Source organism: Euleptes europaea, chromosome 3, assembly GCF_029931775.1.
Source record: "Euleptes europaea isolate rEulEur1 chromosome 3, rEulEur1.hap1, whole genome shotgun sequence".
Lineage (NCBI taxonomy): Eukaryota > Metazoa > Chordata > Lepidosauria > Squamata > Sphaerodactylidae > Euleptes > Euleptes europaea.
In genome coordinates this window covers 36,899,430-36,916,405 of record NC_079314.1, presented here as the reverse complement: position 1 = coordinate 36,916,405, position 16,976 = coordinate 36,899,430, and the positions used below count along the sequence as shown (strand labels likewise).

Below are 16,976 nucleotides of genomic sequence, written 5' to 3'. Positions count from 1 at the left end.
ATAGACCAAGGGTCTGACTCAATATAAGGCAGCTCCATGTGTGCCTGGAGCACCTTGCTGAAAGGGTAAATATTTATTTATATGCTGCCTCTCCAGCGACCTGCTTAAAGAGGTTTACAAATAAAAACAACTCCATCAAAACATGATATCTATATTAAAAACAAGCCATAGGCATAAAACAGCAAAAAACCGCACTGAACAGTGTAAAAATATCCATAAAGCAGACTGCAGGGTAGAAGCAAACCATAAAGCAGCTCAAATAAATGTTTGGTTTTAGCGCCTAAAAGACAGCATGGTAGACCCCAGCTGAGCCTCAAAGGGGGAAGCAAGGTGCTACCAACCACCTCATCTCTGCTGGCAGAGGCACAGAGGGCAGGGGTTGGCCGGGGTAACAGGAACAATGTCTCCCAGCAAGTTTCTATGGATTCGAACCTGGGTCACCCAGGGGCTTGATTTCTACTGTAACCACTATAACACACTGCCTTTGGATTCATGGAGGAAGACAGGCCTACCCATTGCTGTTAGATTTGGCAGTTTAATGTGACCACCATAGGCAATACACCAGAATGCCGTAGTGATTAGAACATTGGATGAGAAGCTGGGTTTAAATCCCCACTCTGCCACAAAGCTTGTTTCGGCCAGTCACCCATCTCTCAGCTCTACCTCACAGGGTTGTTGTGAGAATAAAATGTTGAAGGGAAAACCACGTACACCACCCTGAGCTCCTTAGAGGAAAGGCAGTATAAAAAATTTACAGGACAGATCAGGGGTTTTCTCAGAACCAACACAGCTGCCTCTACGGCCTTTTCTGTGTGTCTCACAGGCAGGTTTTCATCTTGTCTCAGAGAGTTCCTTTCTTCCCTTTGCAGAATATGCTGAGCCAGATGTAGTTCAAGTCAGCCCCACCAGTCAGACGGTACCATCCACATTCAAGCCTGACCCGGACGAAGGTTACACACTCCCCCTAGTGGTGAATCACTACGACGTGCCAGGGAAGTACCATGAGTATGCTGAGCCGTTGCCCCCAGAGCCAGAGTACGCCACACCGTTCACAGAGCAGCCCGCTGAGCCAGAGGGGGCCGCTTTCCGGAAGAACGTCTGCGTCATCAAAGTCATTCCCTCCTCCCAAAGCCAGCCAGGGTCCTTAGGTTCACCAGGGTGCCCCGAGCCCCAGGTGCAATACGACTGCCCTGCTCAGCGGCCTGCCGAGAAGCCGAACAGTGCAGCAGATGCAGCCGGCATGCTGGAGGGCTCGGTGACACCCACCCACGGGGAACTACAAAGCGATCGGACTCTGAGCTCAAGCGATGAATCCCCTGCCGCACAGCCAGCTACCTCTCTGCAAGGATGCCCCCTCCAGCTCAGGGACTTCCCCCTTGCACACGTCTATCACGAGCCCTTTTGAGCCACAAAGGAAGAGGCCTTGTGCGCCACGCTGCTTAGAAAGTGATGGACTGCGCCAAGGAGCACCACTTGCGGCCAGAAAGTTATCCAACCAAGGGGCCGTTTCTCACACCAGCAAAGGGAAATAAGTCAAGAGTTTCCTGGCATCTGTGCTCTGCATCAGAGGAGTCTTTGTCTTGAACCCCTAATGAATTTGGTTGGGATTTCCCACCCCATCCCTTTTAATTTAACAAATACCTCTACTGCAGGCTCCAGTCCTAAACAGCTCTACTCAGAAGTAGAACCATGTTATTCAGTGGGGCTTACTCCCAGGAAAGTGTCCTTAGTATCGTAACCCATGTCCCATTGATCTCAGTGAGACTTATTTCTGAGTAAACATACTTAGGATTGTACTGGAAGTAACCCCCAGAGATGGTATGGGGTGATCAAATATATATGTAATATTATAACTTCTTACTTTGCTGTTCTAATGAATTTTTGTGAATAATAAACATCTACAATTTATATATACACAAGGGGGAACCTGCAAGAACTTGTGGGGGGCATCTCATTTCCCCTCCGCCACTAGTTCCTCTTTCCCTTTTCTGAAAGCCCCCATAGTCTCTCACTTTTCCTTTTTTTTCTTTTCCCCTTCCCACCCAACAGCCAACCTACATTTATCTGCCCTAAGCTTTCCTTCCCCCACACGCAGCCTCTACATGGGAAAACTATGGCTCAAGTGTGTGGTGCTGACACACAGAGGCGAAAAGACAGAGTAGAAAGATTGCAGAAGTATCTCCGCATCAGTCTACTGCAGCTAAGAGAAATACTAACATTTACAACGCAATCCTCATCAGAGTTACACGCTTCTAAGCCCGCTGACTTCAGTGGATTAGAATGGTATAACTGCAGAGGATTGCACTGTTATGCATACAGACACTTCCATGAGCCAGAGATCATTTTGTCAGATGCAAAAAAGTAGAGGTACAAATACACAAGGACACAAAGATCCAGAGTTAGTGTCAGATTAGGATCCAGGAACCCCAGATTTGAATCTACACTCCGCTAGGGACACTCACTGGCTGATCCTGAGCTCTCTTGGTCTAACTTACCTCACAGGGCTGTTGTTGTGAAGACAAAATGGAGGAGCATAGAACAATGCCATAAGCTGCTTTGGGTCCCCCTTAGGGAGAAAAGCAGGGCATAAATATCTAAATAAAACAGAAGAAGGGTATTAGAGACCCAGTGTGGTAGAGTGGATAGAGTGCTGGACTAGGATCTGGGAGACCCATGTTCAAGTCCCCACTCTCCCATGGAAGCTTGCTGGGTTACCCTGGGCCACTCACATACACCCAGCCTAACCTACCTCACAACATTGTCGTGTGGATAAAATGGAGGAGGGGAGAATGATGTAAGCTACTCTGGTTCGCGCTGGGAACAGAAGTGGCCTATAAATGAAGTCAAATAAATAACAATTATTCCAGGAAAAGGCCAGTACTGCGGGCCACAGGTGTGTTTCAATGCATTGCAGAGTACAGATCCAGGCAAAAGAGAAACCATCCAATCCTAGAGGATGTGACTCACACCCAAGTGGTGATGAAGTGACAGATAAATTACCATAAAGAGGGATAATTGTTTGCCATAGTGAGGAAGCCACAATGGATTCGGACTGAGCCCAAGCATGACAGAATCAAATCTGAATATATTTCAGTGGGGTAGTCATGGGACAGTGTGATCCTATGCAGAACTACACCCCCCCCCCGTCTAAGTCCACTGAAATGGAGTAGCTCTGCACAGAATTGCTCCCAGGCTGTTCATGGCATCTTAAAAATTACTCTAGCATAAGCCTTCATGTAATAGACTCCTATTTATAGTCACTATAGAGCCAGAGTGGTGTAGTGGTTAAGAGTGGTGGACTCTAATCTGGTGAACCGGGTTGGTTTCCCTGCTCCTACACATGAAGCTAGTTGGGTGACCTTGGGCTAGTCACCTACCTCACAAGTCGTCTGTTGTGGGGAGAGGAAGGGAAGGAGATTGTAAGCCGCTTTGATTCTCCTTAAAAGGTAGAGAAAATTGGCATATAAAAACCAACTCTTCTTCTATAGTTGGGAACTATATAATTTCTCTAAAACATGGCATATCTTTTATTTGAACCTGCACAACACCATGTGCTAGCTTGTACTCCAGAACGCCTTATCTTGCTAGATGTTTAAAGAAGGGTGGGCTCAGCATTAATTGTTCCAGATAACTGAAAAATACTATTTTGTCTTATTTTGCATTTAGTTGCCATTCTTCCAAACCAAAGGAGAAAACCCTCCAAATTCCTTTCGTTAAGACCAACAAAAATAACAGAAGAGAGCATGCAAGCTTTCAAGTTCTTCAGAACTTTTTATTAGGCTATGTCTGACTAAGATCTGGAGAACCCCAATATCTCTACACTAGACTCTAGGCAAAGTTCAAGTGCTGTATGGTTTGGAGGGCATAAAGCACCAGCATGCTGTAGTGGTTACAGCATCCAACTAGGGCCGTGTTGGCGAACCTATGGCATGCGCGCCAAGTCTGGCACACCGAGCCCTCTCTGTGGGCACGAGCGGGGGCTTTGAAGGGAGATCGGAGCCGTTCAAAGTCCCCCCTTCCCTGGACTCCCCACCGCCCGGCTTTGAAGGGCTCCGACCTGCCTGGCCTTCAAAGCCGCCCCCCTTCCCTGGACTCCCTGCGCCCCACCCCCTTGCCGAGCTGGGAGGAAACCTCAGTATTCAGGTTAAATTGCTGTGTTGGCACTTTGCGATAAGTAAGTGGGTTTTGGGTTGCAGTTTGGGCACTCGGTCTCTAAAAGGTTTGCCATCACTGAACTAGGGTCTGGGAGAGGTTCAAATTGCTAGTGTTAGCATAGCCCAATGGTTCCCAAAGTGGGCAGTATCACCCCGTGTGGGGTAGTGGAATTACCTAGGGGGGCACTAAGAGGCAAGGGGACAGCAGGGGGGAACTAGAGGTGGGCCCCTTCAACTGTGTTGTTGGATAGGGTAGGGGGCGCTGGGGTTGAGGAACCAAGAGGGCGGTGGCCCAAAAAGTTTGGGAACCACTGGCATAGCCTGTGTGTGACATGCAATGGAGGGAGGGAGAACAGGCTGTAAGGCACTTTGGTTTCCCCCTGAACAAATGAGAGTGTAACTACCAAAAAGGAAAGGAGATTGAGCGTGATAAGGAATAGAAAATTCTGTAACGTGTTCTGTTTAACTTGAATAAAAAGGTTTGGAAAAGATTGGGTAGGACTTCAGAAATTTCATGAGAATAAAGGAAAAATATGCGCTAAAATGAGAATTAAGTCAAAAAAGAAGGGAACAAAATTCTATTTTTCAATACGATGGAAACGGGGAGCCAGAACAAGCGATTACCAGCTGCCCCAAGCGCAAAAATTATGCTTCCGAAATCTCTTGATAGCGATTCCGCACAGAAAGAGACAAAGCCGCAGCCGCCCTTCTATGTGCCACTCACAGCAGAAGCCCTTTTTAAGCGACGCATTCCGCGGAGGACCCGCTAGCCTATCTGAGCGATTCACACAACTCATGGCGAACCACCAGCCGCGAGCCGGACAGAACACGTCGAGCCCCCTTTGACTTTAGATCCACTGTTCTTTGCAAAAAAACAGTTTCTTTCGGGCAAAAAACAGTTTCTTTCGGGCGATAAGAGACCCGGACGCCCTCGAAAAGCGATATGCAAATTTACGCAGCGCATTCTGGGCAACTGCCCTCCTACTCCAGGAAAGGAGAACATGGGAAAGGCGGGGTTAGAGGCGCCTTTGCGAAAGGTAATTCTAGACATATCGTCACCCTTACCCTGAGGTATTCAGCGCGGAAGCTCAAGCGGAATGAGCAAATATATTTTAAGCGGCGCTCAGAAACAGGACGTTAAAAGAATACGCTAACGGCAAAGCCCGGAGCGCGCACATCCACAGTCAATCTCGCGAGACCAGCAGAGCCGTGAGAAAGACAGGCAGCGTCTGATTGGTCGGCTCGTTAGGCGCGCGGGCTGCCGTAAACGTTTCTAGAGCTGCGGCGGCGATTGGGGTCGTGACCCCGGAAGTGTTGTGTCCCGGCGGCTCCGTGAAGGGAGGAAAGCAGCAGTCGGAGGCGGGACGCGGACATGGCAAGATAGGCGCGCGGGTGAGTTGCGAGGGGCTTGCGGAGCAGTGTCAAAGGCAGCGGAGGCTCAGGCTATAATAGGTTGCTGAGGAACAGGACGACAGTCCCGGGCGCCTGCCTGTTGAGGTAGCTTAGAAGCCATCAGACTGCAGTTGCACAGATCAATTTTCCTAAGGGAAATCGCAGCTTTGAAGGGGGGGGGCCACGATGGCGTCACGTGCCCACTGTCCTCCCTTCTCTCCCACGAACGTCATCCTTCCCAAGCGCTGCCCCTGAATCTCCAGGAATTTTCCAAGCTGACCTCTGCTCCCGAGTCTGGTCAGGCTGCTCTCCGCCTCCTCTCCAGCGCTATGGTAGCCTCGTAGAGGTTGGACCTAGCCTTAGTTCCGTTGTGCTTTCCCTTCTATGATTAAAACAAACAAGCAAATCGAGTCCAGCAGCACCTTCAAGACCAACAGAATTTCCCAAGTTATATGCTTTGGTGAGTCGGTGCTCAGTTCGTCAAATACAAATGAGAATGAAGATCCATCAGCCCTTATATCCATGTCAGAAGGTAGGAGGGTGTTACTATGAAGGGCCAGTTGAGTCAAGATGTGGTGGAGAATGGACCCCCTCCCAAGGCCTGAATCATAGGATTCTTTTCTCATTACAGATTCTAATTTTCAACACTTCCCACTTCTATGCATTACTCTAATCAACCTGATTATGTTTTGTGTTGTACTTCTGCATCTTGACTCCAACTGGTCCTTGGTAATGTCCTTCACTAAAGCTTATACCCTGAGAAAATGTGTTTGTCTTTAATGCGCTACTGAGCTCAAGTTTTGTTCAACTGCTACAGACGAACACAGCTACCTGCCTGATACTAATCACTACAACATAGCGTAGGACTGGTGACACCCACATTCAAATCCCCACTCTGCCCTGAAACATACGGAGTTGACCATGAGCCAATCACCAATTCTCAGTCTGATCTAATTCACAGTGGTGTGTGTATAATGTGATGAGCGGGGAGAAACATCTTGAAGAAGGGGTGGGATTAAAATGCATCAGATAAATAACTATATATATTCTGTAGTTATTTTGATTGATAGCCATTTTGGGAAAACTAAATATTTGTATTTAGCAGAGGGGAACCTGCTCTAAGTGGGCTCCAAACCAGCAGTTTCCCCAAAAGATAACATCTCCCCCTTCCGGCTGGCTCAGAATCTAATAGCTTGTAGGATTTCCTGTGTTGCTTTTACCATTAGCCAGCTTTTCAAGATACTGACATCCTGAGTGGCTTATATCTTAAACACAGATTGCAAGGTAAATTTTGTAAATGGAAATAAGAACCTGGTTTACAGCTTGAAAAGGCAAAAATGCGTGAGAGTAGGATAGGGAAGTGGAGGGAAAGAGGCAGAGGAGGGAGATTAGTTTGACAATTCATCTGTTTCTACAGGCTTTGTCAGTGTGCCTCAGATGACACTGGAAAGTCATAAATATAGGCCTTGTAAATAGAGTCAGTATTCTTGTTCAGAGGAAGGTGATTCAATCCTGTCAGTAGTCCTCTAGTAGAGGCCTAAGTGTACCTGTTTACTGCAGTGTAGTAACTTGTTTTTATTACGTTTTTATTCAGGAACTGTATGTGGTGTAGTGGTTTAGAGCGGTGGTTTAAAGTGGTGGACTCTGATCTGGAGAACCGGGTTTGATTCTCCACTCCTCCACATGAGCGGTGGAGGCTAATCTGGTGAACCAGGTTGGTTTCCTCACTTCTCCTCATGAAGCCAGTTGGGTGACCTTGGGCTAGTCACACTCTTTCAGTCTCACAAGGTGTCTGTTGTAGGGAGAGGAAGGGAAGGTGATTGTAAGCAGGATTGATTCTCCTTAAAAGGTAGAGAAAATCAGCATATAAAAACCAACTCTTCTTCAGTGGGTATATTGGACATCTGTCAGAGCTTCTGTTCTGTGTGACAAAGTTTGGTACAAAATGGCTTGTGGGAGTTATAAGCTTTTGCAACAGGAAAGGTCTGTTTACCTGACTGTTTACTTGCAGGAACTTTAACCCCTTGAAAATGGCCTCCCCCTTCACTGGTCCAACAGCAGTTTCTGATGTAATTAAAGACCTAGATACTCAAATAGCTGTAAGTAAGTTGGCTTGAACTCACGATGACATGGCATGCTAGCATTGTGGTGAGAAGCTGCTGACCAGTGTTACCATGTTCAGTTTCGTTGTATGCCAAGATTGAAGTGTGATTATGGTAAATGAAGTTCTGCAAGAATCTTTTCCCTTTTAAGTTTCTAGAATTCTTGTCAAAATGTCAATGGGCCCATGCGGAATAGTTCATGAATATGTTCTACCTAATTTAAAGCATGAACTGGCAAGATCTAAGCCCTAGAACTTCTCTCTGGAGAAAATTTAGTTACTCCTCTTCTTTATCAAAAAGTGTGAAAGTCCTAGCTTTCTGTTGTTTTTTGATGACATTACTCTTCCTATTCTATTGAAATATAGCAGGTTATTAAACATTCTACAGTTGGCCTTTGCCCCAGGGAATATAGTGCATCCTTCACCTGGCTTTATGATGATTAATCCAGAAACGGGGCACTATACAAGTGCCAAATAACTACATATGGTCCCTTTTCCTGATATTAGCTTACTTTAACTTTTATGTCTTGCCCCTCAACCACAGTTAGCTCTCTGTGTGACTTATGAAAACAGCTAGAAATGTAAAACAATAAGCATAGAAAATAACTATATTTACACCTTACAGACAGAATCTTCTCTTCTGAGTTATATTTGAGGTTATTAAGGAGCAAGGAAGAAGGAAATGAAAAAACAGCTAAGCTGCAAGATGGAGGAGGAAAGTTCAATTTTTTTAAAAAGTACACAAAAAAGTGGACACTTTGGAAAGGGCAGAAACGGTGCAGAGAAATTCCAGAAGCAGTAGCCACAATAGAAAACTGATTAGTAGCAGAAAGAACAGAGAAAAGTAAGGTTGAACAAGATTAGAAGCAGCAGCAGAAGAATAAGGGCAGGGATGTAGAAAGAAAGAACGGAAAAGCAATATAATTGGAACTATAGAAGATCCAGCTTTAGTGGCTGACTTCAGTTGGTGTTGAATGAAACTACGCCTTTCCCATGGCATGCATTAGATTATAATTAGTCCTTTACACATGCCAGGTGTTTGAAGATGCCGTTGTCACTAGTATATAGCCTGTTCCACTGCACAGTAGCTCCACATGAGTGTGATGAAGGGGGTGTGACTCTTAGGCTAATTTGAGTATTCTCCTCAAGCAGCTGTTAATCTGTGGTAGCTCATGGTGCAAGTTTATCCAAAGGTAGGGCAGGGAATGGAATCCTGAAATTCCTCAAATTGAACTTGATTCTGAGCTCCATCCCATATTACCGTACTCAGTACCTGTCCCTTCTTTTCCTTTTGGGCTGTTTTTCATCGGTTTTCCTATAAGTTTAAGGACTTGCCCTTATTTGAAAGCAGTGATCATTCTGAAACAGGGTTTTCTGCCATAGCATGGACTTCTGTGCCAAAATATATTGAACAGAATCATGCATGAGATTATAACATGGATTGAAATTGCTAGGCTTCTTTTGTTTTTGCGTGTGTCCTTTGTGTGGCTTAGTACTAACAGATTTTTTTTTTACTGAAATAGAATGAAAAAATGCTTCATTTTGATTGCCTTTTATGACGCACCCCCCCCTTTCAACCACTTCAGTATCCCACTCTCTCAGCCCGGCTGTATATGCTGAGGGAAAAGCGTTGGCCTGAGTATATTTGTGAGATTATTTTCCTTCTCCTCCAGTCCCACACCAGTATTTACCTCAGAGAGAAATATGACACAAGAGGCTTTTTTTTTCTTAAACAGACAAAACAGGGAAGTTTATTGAACAGACCTCACAGAGGTTAATTTTCAAGGAAAAGGCAGAAATTGGAGGGAAAACTCAAAGTCAGGTTTATCTACATAAGATTACTTCAGAGAGATATCTCAGATGTTTTCTTCACTCAAGTTCCTTCAGTTCTTAGTTTCACGCTTTGTTCTGTCCCTCAGAACTGTTACCCCGATTCAGACTCTGTCCCCAGCCTAGCTCACAGGAGCAAAGGAAGTCTGTTCCTTTCCCTCCTAAGAGAACTCACAGAAGTTTGGGGAAATATCCAAAATCCCTCTTCCAGTTCTCTCTGATTACCCCACCTAAGTGGCTGTAATCCTCCACACCTCCCTGCTACTGGAATAGCTCTACCTCAGAGACTAATTCCCCTTTGTGACTTGAGAATGGGCCCTCTCTAACCCAGTTCTCACTCCTGTCACTACCACAGGTTGTGTGTGTTTCATTAGCTTCGGCTTTAACAGAACCCCTCAGGTTCACAGAGTACAGTCTGGCATCTGCTCAGTTTCGCTACCAAGCTCAGAATCTATCACAGCCTTCTCTGGCTGGTTCCAATCTTAGGACTCCTTTCACAGCCTTCTATCCAGGCTGGGTCCCAAGCTTCAAAGGCTCTCTGTCTCTCAGAACTCCAGAGCGTCAGCTCTCTGGCTCTGCCCACTCTTGGTCAGTCAGGTCTGGCTGCAGATTAACCCCTTATCTGTCACCCCTTGCTATTGGGGTAGTATGTATTTGGGTGTTGATATGATGTTAATGGTGCATACTGAGTGAAAATTGTAAAGAAAACTAGTGCAGAATAAGAGTAATTAGCATATTGCATCTGAAGAAATTACATGTTATCCATGTTAAGCTGCAGGAAAAAGTTAGTAGTGTTCACCTCTAAAAATGCTTTTCGTTCAGATGTGACTCAAAACCATAGTTCGATGCTACATGAGCATTAAATTAGTACGGTCTCCTCTTGATGTGTGCTTTAGCTGCTGTTTAGATTTCCTTTTAGTTGGGAAACCATGGTTTCTCCTTGTTTGTGAAAGGCCTTGATGAATCTTGGGCACCAGTTGCCATGGCCCCTAGAAATTTCATGGTGGCATCTAGTATTTTCAGCAAGGATTTAATTGTACTGTTTCTTAGTGATCCTCAGAAGTACAAAGCTTATCATTTCACACCAGAATATGTTTTGTTGTATGACATAAAAATGCATGTGCATGGAGTTGTTGTCATTGCTGGTTTATATGTTAACTTTATACCCTTCAATGGTGGTAGCTACATTCACTTCTTAACCAGTTGTATTCTATACTGGCTCCAATATTCAATTATATGGAGCTCTTTAAACCTATAATGAAATTATGAGTAATTGGGGAGAGATTGTGTTAGGATTAGAGGCCAACTTTTTGTTGTAATGATGACCACCAGGGTTGCTCCTGTATTTAATTATTTATATACTACAGCACTTTTGTCATATATTTAATAAAATCACACGAAACTGTAAATAATTTAGGATTAGGCTTTGTAGTATTAATAATTAGAAAATCTCTTGAGGAAAGACCCCTCTGAATTTTGAATTATTGTTGGAATTAATTGGGGCAGTTTTTGCTGGAACGTTTTCGGGAAGAATCAAAGGGAACCTAAGGGATCACCCTTAGGTGTTGCTGTGGAACTGTAGGTCAAGGGTATGTTCTCAAGCAGTGGTATGTTGGGAATCATAGAGCATGTTAGCCTGAGTTGGCAGACCTCATCCAGAGCCTCAGATGTTCCTCTGTTCATAGAGGATACTTACCATCTTACATAAAAACTGAAAGAATCCATGCCATTTGTGAGGTTTGAGAAGCTATCATTATCTGAACCAGGCTGTACTGGACACAAGGAAGACATGACTGAAATGAGATAGCATAGACATTGATTTAAAATGAAGTCAATTGAGTAGCATGGTTTAATGAAAATGCATGTTTGCACTGTAAGGACATACCCTGATTTGTTTCCTGTGTGGACAGTTCCAAACTATAAGATAACTAGGCATTCAGTTTGAAACAAATAGAAAGCATCATAAATTAGCAATGTCCAGCTGTAGCTAGAGGTGTACGTTGTGCAACTTTCCTTTTCATTCCCTTCTCTTAGAACTGCAGATGGGGAGGGGTCCACATGTTTCAGTGGCCAGCTAATAATTGCTTAGTAATCAACTAGCACCACACATTTGCTTTTGGAACCAGGCAAATATTCGGGGAGGGGGGGCTGCCTTGAATGCTTGGTCTGAAAGATAAAGAATGCACATCTGAGATCCATAGGTGTAACAATACTCAAGTTTCCAAATTGTGATGGTTTGCATGAAGAGGTACTATTAATTCTAGGAAGGAGGCCTTGAAAAACTTCCACCTACCCTCTTATGAAGTGGCCTAAATGTGACGCAGTGAGGTTTTTCTCCCCAGTGATTGATGAAAGTTTATTTCTATCAATGTGCACCCCAAAATTTGATCAGCTTGAATCATCAGGGATCCTACCTTTCAGGAATAGCCTTAAAAAAGGTAATCTTAAACCATTTCCACCTTTTAAGTCCCCCTTCCTTGCTGTTTTTAACATTGGGGTTTTGGTTTTCCTCCAGCTGATTGGTTTAGGCCCTCACACTCCCAAGAAGAAACAAGACCTTGACAAACTCTATGATCTGAAGGCTAAAGCCCAGCAGATTATGAACCAGTTTGGTCCATCTACCTTGATCAACTTATCCAATTTTTCCTCAATCAAGCCGGAACCTGCTAGTACTCCCCCGCATAGCTCCATGGCAAACAATACCACTGTGGCAAAGATGCCTGGAACTCCTAGCAGCGGGGGGCGTCTCAGTCCTGAAAGCAGCCAGGTAACTTCATTTCCGGTACTGGAAAAGCAAGAGGGGAGGAGGGAATTTTAAAGGTTGGTTGCATTTGAGTTTGCCTGGTGCTACCTCTCCTGCAACCTAAAATGGAGGCTAAATCTTTGTCCAAAGATGTCATTTGTCTTGTGCACTGTGTAACTGCCTCCTAGAGTCCCATCTGGAATCATTTGGTGATTTTTTCCCTTACATATTCTTCATCAAAAGTGCATATATCTCATAGTTTTAATCTTTTTATAGTTTAGAGTGGGAATGCCTATTGATATAATGACTACTGTTGTGCTAATGTTTGATTTCCCCCCACATGCCCCCAGATCTTAACTAAGAAGAAACTGCAGGACCTTGTTCGGGAGGTGGATCCAAATGAGCAGCTGGATGAAGATGTAGAGGAGGTAGGTTCTTGTTAAAATGAGAGGCCAGTGCTGAGAAGTCACACAGCCCTTTTGTACACACACAAATCCATCCTTCACAGGGCTGGACTGTTCACCTTGTGCTGATCCAGTGGGATGCTTAAGGCCATCAGCACATGCACAAATAGCAGTATCGGGTGGTGGAAAATCACTGAGATGCCCCCTGATACCCGTCTAATTTCTTGGGAAAGTGAGAAACTTCTGAGGTTGAGATGTCATCCCATCCCTGTGATGTCAGCTGCTGGAACCCACCACTGAATGCACCTGGCTTCTTCTTTCCTCTGTATTTGACAGATGCTGCTGCAGATTGCCGATGACTTCATCGAAAGTGTGGTGACGGCTGCCTGCCAGCTTGCACGGCACCGCAAATCCAACACCCTGGAAGTGAAAGATGTCCAGTTGCACCTTGGTAAGTTTCTCCAAGCCAGGGCAGAAATTGTGGCTGTAAATCACTCTGTGTGGCCCCTGTCGCTCTATGGTGAGCCTTTTGTGCCCCCCTGGTGAATCAGGCTGTATCTCCAGACTGCTGCAGACTTCCTTTCCCATTCATAAAACAGCATGGACAGAATAATCAATTCTGTGCAGTGAGCCATTGCATGCAAATGGAGAACTGTGTAGTGATGGCTGCCATGTGGAGGAATTGAAGACTGCCTCTGTTTGACAGCTGTTGTGTATGTACTTGGCTCCTCCTTCAAAGTTGACGAAAAATTGGGAGGGGGGGAGAAACATAGTGCCTTCTTAATAGCTGAGAAAACAACCTTAAGTGTTAGGATTCCAGGCCTTTGAATCATGGATGGGGCAAAATCTGGAGTCCAGAGGAATCGGGGCCCTTAGGAGATGTGGTAGGAGAGTCCATAGACTGAACAGCTTGAGCATAAGGACACACTTTGGTTATTCCTAATTTCTCTCTTGAAAGGCAGAGTAGTGGGGAGGTTTTTTACCTGTAGGGTCCTTCCCACCTGGTTGTTGCTCAGCTGAGGTGGAGACACCATGATGGTGGGAAGGACTTGTGTGGTTGTTCCTTCCTATGTGGGATTGGGAACTGTGGGACTGAATTACAGCAATGTGGTTCCCACACCACTGCTATAGTGTTTGTTGGGGAACCCCTAGTTCACCTTCCTTGCACCTTTTGGTGGACGTGATGTCTGTTGCCCAACCTGCAATCCAGATCTTCAAGATACTGGCAGGGAGGGGCATAAGAGCCTTGCTGTCTTACAGGGACCTCTCACATCCTGCCAAAAGGCAATTAATTTGGGTTTCTCACTTTATGTAGTACTTACAACCCTGGCAGCAGAAGCTGCTTTGGGCTTTTTCCTTCCTAAATAGTGAACTTGAGGAATGTTGGTATCATCTACTTCCTGTGTGCCTGCTTACCGCCTCTCCACCAACCTTTGCTTCACTATAGAGCGCCAGTGGAACATGTGGATCCCAGGTTTCGGTTCTGAAGAAATCAGGCCATATAAAAAAGCCTGCACTACCGAAGCTCATAAACAGGTAAGGACCCATGGTCTAAAGCAGGGGTGGGGAACCTTTTTTCTGCCAAGGGCCATTTACACATTTATGACATCATTCAGGGGCCATACCAGGTGTAGATCTCCCGGGGGGGGGAAGAGGCTAGGGTTGCCAGGTCTCCAGCCACCACCTGGAGGTTGGCAACCCCAGGGGAGGCCACACAGAGAAGGCCTGCAGGGTGCCCCCACTCCCCCTCCCAGGCGGAAGGGCAGCCAGCAGTGGGCCCGAGCAAATGAGGTGCCAGGGGGGCACAGCCCACAGTCGATCTGCAAGGAAGGAATGAAAACAGAGAAAGAGGAGGAGGGAGGGAGAAAGCGAGAGAAAGGGAGAAAGAAATGGAGAGAGAGGGAGAAAGAAAGAAAGAAAAGGACGAAGGGAGACAAAGAAAAGGACGGAGAGAGACAAAGAAAGAGACAGAAAAAGAGGGAGAAAGAGGGAGAGAAAGGAGAAAGAGTGACAGAAAAAGAGGAAGAAAAGAGAGAAAAGCCTTCCCCCCCACACACACACACCCGCTGGCCCCGCGTGACCGGGCCCCAGCCTCCCCTGCCCACACACACACACGGCGGCGCACAGAGCCCCGCGTGACCGGGCCCAGTCTCCATGCCCTCTCCTCCCCAGAGTCCACAAAAGGGCCCCCCTGAAGCCCGATCGGCTCCTGCATGCATGCTCTGCCGCCGGGATCCACCAGCCTCTTTCCCCCTCCCTCTCGCTGCTCAACAGTCGGCGAGAGGAGGTCCGGGGAAAAAAAGGGCGCCGCAGCACCGCTGTAAGCCATGGCGCCAGGAACACTCTCTGGGAGGGCCACCCTGCACCCCGCCTCTGCAGCAGGGCCCCGGAGCTCCCGAGGGCCACAAAAATGTCCTCGGGGGCCGCATACGGCCCCCGGGCCTGAGGTTCCCCACCCCTGGTCTAAAGACTAACAGTCTGACCCAAAGAAGATGATGCAATGTGAAACTTCAGGCAGGAGCCTCTGGATGGTTCAAGCATGTGAGTGCCAGAAGATAGTGGCATGCAGAAGGGGAAGCTCCCCGAATGTGTTCAAAAGTCAAAAGTACAGTTACGCTGCTGGGTACAGGTCCTCTGCACGAAAGCAAGCTAGAGACTAGCACCTTGCAACCCCATTTAGCTGGCATCCTATTTCAGCTCAACATCTTGATGACCAGTAAGACTGTGGGCTGGAAGGCATTTCAGTACCATGGTGATGAAGCCTCTGGAAGGAGTAGTTAAATTGTATGGTTAAACTGTGGAACTCACTGCCCCAGGATGTGGCGATGGCTGCCAATTTGGAAAGCTTTAAGAAGGGAGTAGACATGTTCTTGGAGGAAAGGGCTAGTCATGGCTACTAATAAAAATGGATACTAGTCATGATGCATACCTATTTTCTCCAGGATCAGAGGACATGCCTATTACATTAAGTGCTGTGGAACACAGGCAGGGTAATGCTGCTGCAGTTTGTGGGCATCCTAGAGGCACCTGGTTGGCCACTGTGTGAACAGACTGCTGGACTTGATGGACCTTGGTCTGATCCAGCATAGCTTTTCTTATGTTCTTAATGTTCTTTTGACTTGTCTAGATCTCATTAATCAAGTGTCTTCTGAGAGCATGTCTTCCTGACTGACACACTCATTTTTCTCTTTACAGAGGATGGCACTGATCCGCAAAACTACCAAGAAATAACGCCTGGGAAAGGCAGGAGATAAAAATGGCTTTTCTGGACTGGGAAAAATAAATCTGCCTCTAAGCTGTGGCATCTCTATGCCATCATCTTTGGGATGGTTTACGCTTTACAGAGAGGCATCTATTTAATGGTGCAGCAATATCTGACTTGGAGGGGAGATCTGCCAAAAGCATTAGCCCAGCCCGCCTCTCCCCCTCTCCAGTCTCTTTTCCCCCAAAGAACACAATTTATCTTGAAACACCAACTTTCTTTTTGTGACTTCAACAGTGATTTATGGTGTCCGGGATTGTCCAAGGGACAGAATATCTTGGTATTCTGGGGAACAGTATTAGAAGCAGCTGTAGATGTTTTTGTTTCCCTTTAACTCTTTGTAATGTCAGTGTTTAGATTTGTTTTATTAGTAAAGAAATTATGAATCTAAAACCAGGTAACAGTACTGGCACCGGTTGTGAAAAACACTTTACTGAGGGCATCGAAGCTGGAGCAAGAGACTGGGCCAGTCTTCAAAAATCTGTTCAAAACAAACTTATTTTGAGGCTCAACAACGAGCTGGAAAGAAGTTGAATTTTGTTTAAATTGCAGCTGCTTTGATCTCAATGGACCCGCTTATAACAAGGCACAGAGCAAAAGTCCTGGTAGGGTGATTGTTCAGGACCCAGCACACGCAGTTTTAACCAGTAGAATTCTGTTTACTGGCTAAGAAATTAAGGAGATCTTGGCTTGTGTGTATACTGTGGGCATCCACACTTTATGGCTTGTTAATCTCTCCTACGACAGGGTGGGAAGCAGTTTCAAACAGCCCACCAACCCTCTCCTTCAGTGTTTGATCTCAAATCAAAAGCACACTCAAGTGTATAAATAGGGTTAGTCAGCCACAATGCCTTCCCAGGAGCATTTAATGCTTGCATAAAGAGATTGGCATTAGTACATCAAGCCTGTAGTGCTGGACATTTCTAGCATAACCACCTGTGAATGTGCCTGTGAGTGAACTCTTTCCGCTCGTACATGTTCTTGTTTTAAAAGTCTGGGTTGTGCTTGCAGGAGCAGTCTCGCTGAGCCTTGGCATCCACAATTACCGTATATAAAGGTGCACAATCACATGGAAAGATCACACAACTCT

General features: G+C 45.9%; 2 protein-coding genes and 1 non-coding gene across 3 annotated transcripts in view; 2 read left to right on the top strand and 1 right to left on the bottom strand.

Annotated features, from left to right (window-relative positions):
- LOC130474754 (discoidin, CUB and LCCL domain-containing protein 1-like) overlaps positions 1 to 1,405 on the top strand; it is a 41,955-nt gene extending 40,550 nt beyond the window's left edge. Inside the window, exon 15 of the mRNA XM_056846450.1 lies at positions 870 to 1,405. Coding sequence (XP_056702428.1) covers positions 870 to 1,405 — 536 coding nt within the window. The remainder of the gene's footprint in view (positions 1 to 869) is intronic.
- Positions 1,406 to 4,754: 3,349 nt separating this feature from the next.
- On the bottom strand, positions 4,755 to 4,894 carry LOC130475900 (U11 spliceosomal RNA). Its single transcript, XR_008933271.1, has one exon. It is a non-coding gene; the product is annotated as a U11 spliceosomal RNA (small nuclear RNA).
- Positions 4,895 to 7,562: 2,668 nt separating this feature from the next.
- TAF12 (TATA-box binding protein associated factor 12) lies at positions 7,563 to 16,411 on the top strand. The gene is made up of 6 exons (XM_056846841.1): positions 7,563 to 7,645; positions 11,993 to 12,244; positions 12,571 to 12,648; positions 12,961 to 13,075; positions 14,072 to 14,160; positions 15,820 to 16,411. Exons 1-6 carry the CDS (start codon positions 7,577 to 7,579, stop codon positions 15,853 to 15,855), a joined length of 639 nt encoding a protein of 212 aa, XP_056702819.1. The 5' UTR covers positions 7,563 to 7,576; the 3' UTR covers positions 15,856 to 16,411.
- Positions 16,412 to 16,976: the final 565 nt, after the last annotated feature.

What these genes read in the sequence shown, in the direction of transcription:
- TAF12 (XM_056846841.1), top strand. Translation starts at nt 7,577, where the DNA reads ATGGCCTCCCCCTTCACTGGTCCAACAGCAGTTTCTGATGTAATTAAA. An exon ending in ACCTAGATACTCAAATAGCT is followed by an intron (nt 7,646 to 11,992) that starts GTAAGTAAGTTG and finishes GTTTTCCTCCAG; the next exon opens with CTGATTGGTTTAGGCCCTCA. An exon ending in CTACCGAAGCTCATAAACAG is followed by an intron (nt 14,161 to 15,819) that starts GTAAGGACCCAT and finishes TTCTCTTTACAG; the next exon opens with AGGATGGCACTGATCCGCAA.